The sequence below is a fragment of the Pelophylax lessonae genome, assembly GCF_965119305.1.
Source record: "Pelophylax lessonae genome assembly, chromosome: 1".
NCBI classification, from domain to species: Eukaryota; Metazoa; Chordata; class Amphibia; order Anura; family Ranidae; genus Pelophylax; species Pelophylax lessonae.
In genome coordinates this window covers 680772386-680778385 of record NC_138768.1, presented here as the reverse complement: position 1 = coordinate 680778385, position 6000 = coordinate 680772386, and the positions used below count along the sequence as shown (strand labels likewise).

Sequence of the window (6000 nt, the reverse complement as noted above, 5' to 3'; positions counted from 1 at the left end):
ACTCAGAGACCACCTTTGGAAGAAAGGAGGGATGCGGACGCAAAACCACCTCATCCCGGTGAATCACCAAGTATGGAGAACGGCAAGATAACGCTGCCAGTTCCGACACCCTGCGAGCCGAAGTGATCGCCACCAAAAAGGCAACCTTCTTAGACAGCAAAGGCAACGATATATCCCAAATGTTTTTAGATCTCACAGGAAAAAAACAGGAAAGAAATTTCTATCTAAAAATAAAAGATTGCCAGGACCAGAGATCCCAGCAAGGAACTAGGTTCTTATCCCTGACTAGGCAGGAAAAAAAACTGGAGTACCTTATAACAGGGAGAGAGAGGGAGTATACCCCCTGTGACTACCCCTAGGCATAGCCGGACTTTTTTTTTTTTTTCTGCCTAGTGTCTTACTCCTGTAGACGCTTTCAGAAAGTATATGGTTTGGGGGATTTTTACCAAACTGAAAGCTGTAAGGAAAAAATAAAAAGCAATGAAAAAATTTTAAAAATGGCCTGGCCAACTAGGTTTAAAAGTTGCGCACAGGGTCGGGCAGAGAAAAGGGTTAAAGTGTCTGTATGGGGAAATAAAATTTGATATAAATGTTACAATAATAGCTCCCTAATAGCTCAACATAAGTACTTAAGATACAAAACTGTGTTCCTAACTCAGGGATATGCTAGTATTTGTAGCTAGCATAAGCTCCAAGTCACTTTGCTTCCTTAAGTAAATGAAGTGGCAAGGGGGAAAGTAAAGGAAAAAAATAAAGAAAAAAAAATATATATTGTGTAAATATTTAGAAATCTGCAGTCAAGAAAATATAACTTTAGGAAAAATCATCAGCATGAGCTGCAATAGCAAATACAATCTGTAAACCAAAACTGCACACACAGTCAAACATTTTATGCATATTTTTATTTTAATTTATATTCATAAAAAAACAAACAAAAAATGTAAACTTCAAACTCCTAGATTGTTCCCTTGTATTTTCTTCAATCTTTTAGAGCATAGCTTCAAATATTAATGAAAACTGGCATGATTTTCTTCATAGAAAAAGAACGTTTCTTGTGTCCCTGATTCCCTTAGTTTCACCAGAATAAAATAATTATATACAAATAAAAATCAGCGGCTCCACCTGGTGGTTAGTCTGGAAAGTGACTCATGTCTTAGAAAAAGCTGTCAGAAGAGAACCAGATAACACAATACAAAATGCCAGTACTAGCAGCAAGTAATTTCTCCTTCCCTGAAAAAAAAAAAAAAAAGAAAAAACAAATCAGATGATTTTTGCAAATTATTTCTTTACCTAAAGATGGTAATATATACAGAGATACTCCAGATCATTTTTGAAAGGAAATTTCTGATCTGATAATTACATGTCTGGTCTTCTAAGTAAACCTTAACCTCCATAGTTGTATTCCCGAGTGTGGCTTGGGGTTAATATACAGTGCCAAAAGCGGTAACCCCGAGCCACACTCGGGATTACTCCATAATCAAATTTACCTTCCACTGCGATCCCCTGCCGTCTTCCAGCCATCCTCCCGCTGTCCTCCTGCTGTGTGCTCGGCCAATGCCATCACTCGTCTTCCGGTTCCCTTCCCTGCGAGCGCTGCGACGCAGGGGGTGGAACCGGCGGGAGATTAAAAAAATAATAATAATAATAAAACAAATTACATGATACAGTGTAATCTGTTAGGATTACAAGTTTGTATCATGCCCTTTCACCACAGGTTTTCACCTAGTGGCTTTTCCAGTGCCCTGCCCTTTACTTTTTGCGGTTCTTTGTGCCTGGAAAATTGAGAACGTCCATGGCGTCCAAAAAGCGTTCCTTTAGCTCAAAAGCACTTTTGGACTAACTGGAAAACAGCGGCGGTGAATCGGAATTATTTTTAAGGACTGAGCGATAGTGATTCGTGGGTAAATTCGTCATCAGGTACTGAAAGTGACGATTCTGCGAATGAGCTCAGTGATGTGCGAACTTGGTGCTCTATTGACTGCGGTACGGATCAGACAGCGCCCCCAAGATTCCCATTTACTGGAGCACCTGGTATGAAAGTTGATGTTGACCATGACAACACCTTGGCATACCTACAATTATTTCTAACCGATGAGGTTATTGAAAAAATAGTTACAGAGACAAACCGGTACAAAGAGCAACAATTGGCTACGCATCAGAAGTTTGCAAGATGCAGAAAGTGGGAACCACTGACCAAAGATGACATTTGGAAATTTCTAGGCCTAATAATTCTTCAGGGAGTGGAGTGGAAACCCCTGCAGAAGTGGTATTGGACACCACAATACATTACTTGTCTCTCTATTCTTTGGCACGGTCATGTCAGAGTGCAGATTCTCCCTCATAATGAAATATTTCCACTTCGAAAACAATGAAGAATTTGATGAAATGTATTATTATTATATTATAATTTATTATTTTGTGTTTCAAACTTTATCATATCCGGGATGTCTACTAGACTCTTGTTTGGACAGATTTAAGTGAGTTATTCCTAAGAACTAGGGTCCTTTCACACGGCCCCTCCGCTTGTCCGCAAATCATCCCATCCATTTGCGGATGATTTGCAGACACAATGTAAGTGAATGGCACTGCGGATGTCAGCGGAATACCATCCGCTGACATCCGATTTTCCTCCTTTCAGTTCTGTTCCGTTTTTTCGAATGGAACAGAACCCTATTTTTTCTTCCGTGTAAAAAACGGAAAGGAAGGAAAATCGGATGTCAGCGGTGTCATCCGCTGACATCCGCAATGCCATATACTTACATTATGTCCGCATATCATCCGCAAACGGATGGGATGATATGCGGGCACACGGAGCGGATGACAGAAATGTCATCCGCTCCGTGGAAAAAAAAAAAAAAAGTCCCGCAGCGGACCTTTCACACGGAGCGGCCGTGTGAAAGAAGCCTTATAGGCCTAAAATATAAAACAACATATTTCCATGCAAAACAATGTACCGCTTTTAGCACAAAAATTCTGACATAATCAGACCGCCAGGGAGCTTAAAGAAAAAGGTAAAAAAGGAACATGCTACAATAGGTGTTCTGCATTTAATACTGAACAGTTTATGAAGCATTACAGAAAATGATGTCAATATGCATACACATATTAATAAAGGTTTTTCAATTGTAGGTTTCTTACAATAAAGCCTCCCCACCCTGCATTTTTTTATTTTTTTTAATCAACCTCTACCTTCATGGTGGTGAGATCAGCACATTTTAGATACTCCCCCAGCCAGCGGATCCAATACTGTTTAGGCAGAGATCCTCCTCTCTTCTGGCAGCGCTCGGTCTGTGCTGTCAAGGTTTGCAGTGACGTCATCAGGGAGCTGCTGGCTGTTCTAGGTTCAGCCGGCAGCACGTCTTTCGATGACGCCCCGCTAGGCCCGCCCCCTCTTTTACTGAATTACTGAATTAAACGCTTTACCTACTGGAATATGTGACGTTCCTATTCCCCGGAGGCAAAAGGGGAAAAGTGCACGTCATGTGCCTAGGCAAATTACGTGCAAGAGAGGGCGGGGCCAGACAATTTCATAAAAAAAAAAAAGATCCCTAATTGTGCAGAGGACCGGAGGAAGGGTGGAGAGGAGGGATGATTACATTGAGAGTGAAGATCCGCTTTAACTGGTGAGTACATATTCTGTGTATATTCTTAAGGCTGAACTCTAGGCAAAGAAATACAGTTAAAACATACTTATGGGATCTGTGTTACCTGCCAAAGGATCTGCACTTCTTGTCCATCCAGTTCTAAGATAAACACAGACCTACCACAAGGTACACTGAGCCTGAGACCTAACTCTTCTCTGCTGCAGTTATGCAACACAGTAACTGCCCCACCCCCAGCCTGTGAGCGAGGCAGCAAATAAACAGATGATATTCTTTCTTTATTTCTCCTTCTGTCAGCACTTGTAAATGCAGTGCTTAGAATTTTTTTTAAACACATACATAACTGATATCTGCCTGGAATTCAACGCCACCAGACAGCTATGCCCTGGCAATGCTAAAATAACACAAATGTTTGGCCTGTCCATTGAAAACAGTTTAGCACTGGATAGTTGCTGGTGACCACCCACCAAATCCTTCTATATTTTAGAAACTCTGAAAGATTTTTTTTTTTCTTTATACCTTTACAATTTTTTGGTTTAGTCCTGCATGCCGTTATTTCTGCTTGTAAAGTCCAGTTAGATCCACAGCTTGGAATTGTGACCTGTTCCCAATACGGTCGGCCCTTCACAACTTGGAATTTTCAAGCAGATACTGAAATGTTCTGATACTGAACACAATTTGGAAATCCTGTTCTAGTTAGCTTTATGTTAAAATATTGAATACAGTACTAGATTCATCACTAGGAAATTGATAGCCCAAAAGTGGATGCAGCTGGCTTTGCCTACTCTGTCCCCCTGGATGGCGGCCGTCAATGTCACTCTCCCTTACAAAAAAGTCCTTTATGCTAATAGGAGGTGCCCTAAAAGTTATCACAAGATCTCGGATACATGGCTCAAAGCCCCTGCCACGTGCACCACCTAAATATGGTGGTTTGTCTTGGAGGTGGCCCAACCATACTGTGCCTGTGGGATTTCGCCCACACCCGCAGCTCATGCCCAGCTTTTACAGTTGTTGACTTGCCATCGCAGACTCCTGCCGTGGGCCCTTATTACTGCTGTTACCTGTATTTGTTTAACATGCTGCCCCCCCTGGTTCCTTGGGAGTTTTTCATGTGAAGGGGGGTTAGTACGATACTGTCCGTTTACATGACCTCACCCGGTGTACCACATGCTTGGGTAATGTTCTCAATGACAGTGCCTATACCTGTTTGTATTTTCATATGTGATGTACTCAACTCAATAAACATTTGTTTGCTTTAAAAAAAATATATATATTGAATAAAGTCATGTTTACCTGGTGAGAGCGTGATATAGCAACCTCCAGACTTGAGTAGGACTCAAGGAGGACTGCAGTAATGACTGGCTTGGTCCAGCATAGCCAAATGTTATTTCAACACGGCCACCAAGGAGGCGGCCTATAAAGTCCTTCTCTGCTGGTTCTGGGTGTTGATAGGTTTAAAAAAGGTTGGGGGTTTCCGTGGCTGCAGCCTGCGCAGAGATGGGAACCACAACTGATGGACCTGCCTTCGATTAGTGTACTTTTAGTTAAGGGTCTTAGGTTTTCTATTGACCCTCTTTCATTTACCTTTCCGCTATGATGCTAGACAAGTGCTTCTCCATTGTCCAATGCTGGGACTCTTCTCCTATTAGCAGAAACTGCCCACGTACCTAATTATATAGTATCTCACAAAAGCGAGTACACCCCTCACATTTTTGTAAATATTTTATTATATCTTTTCATGTGACAACACTGATGAAATTACACTTTGCTACCATGTAAAGTAGTACGTGTACAGCTTGTATAACAGTGTAAATTTGCTGTCCCCTCAAAACAACTCAACACAGCCATTAATGTCTAAACCCCTGGCAATAAAAGGGAGTACACCCCTAAGTGAAAATGTCCAAATTGAGCCCAAAGTGTTAATATTTTGTGTGGCTACCATTATTTTCCAGCACTGCCTTAACCCTCTTGGGCATGGAGTTCACCAGAGCTTCCCAGGTTGCCACTGGAGTCCTCTTCCACTCCTCCATGACAACATCACAGAGCTGGTGGATGTTAGAAAACTTGCGCTCCTGTACCTTCTGCTTGAGGATGCCCCACAGATGCTCAATAGGTTTAGGAGACATGCTTGGCCAGTCCATCACCATTACCCTCTTTAGCAAGGTAGTGGTCATCTTGGAGGTTTGTTTGGGGTCGTTATTCTGGAATACTGCCCTGCGGCCCATTCTCCGAAGGGAGGGGATCATGCTCTGCTTCAGTATGTCACAGTACATGCTGGCATTCATGGTTCTCTCAATGAACTGTAGCTCCCCAGTGCTGGCAGCACTCATGCAGCCCCAGACCAAGACAATCCATCACCATGCTTGATTGTAGGTACGACGCACTTGTCTTTGTACTC

The 6000-nt window shown here is 42.1% G+C and overlaps 1 protein-coding gene across 2 annotated transcripts in view; it reads right to left on the bottom strand.

The window, feature by feature from the left end:
- Nucleotides 1–912: 912 nt before the first annotated feature.
- The window catches only part of TMEM144 (transmembrane protein 144), a 98790-nt gene continuing 93702 nt past the window's right edge, over nt 913–6000 (bottom strand). The window contains exon 11 of one of the 2 annotated variants that reach the window (XM_082262110.1): nt 913–1230. In XM_082262110.1, the coding sequence (XP_082118236.1) occupies nt 1147–1230 (84 nt within the window). In that variant the 3' untranslated portion in view covers nt 913–1146. The remainder of the gene's footprint in view (nt 1231–6000) is intronic. The other variant, XM_082262109.1, reaches the window with a different exon arrangement.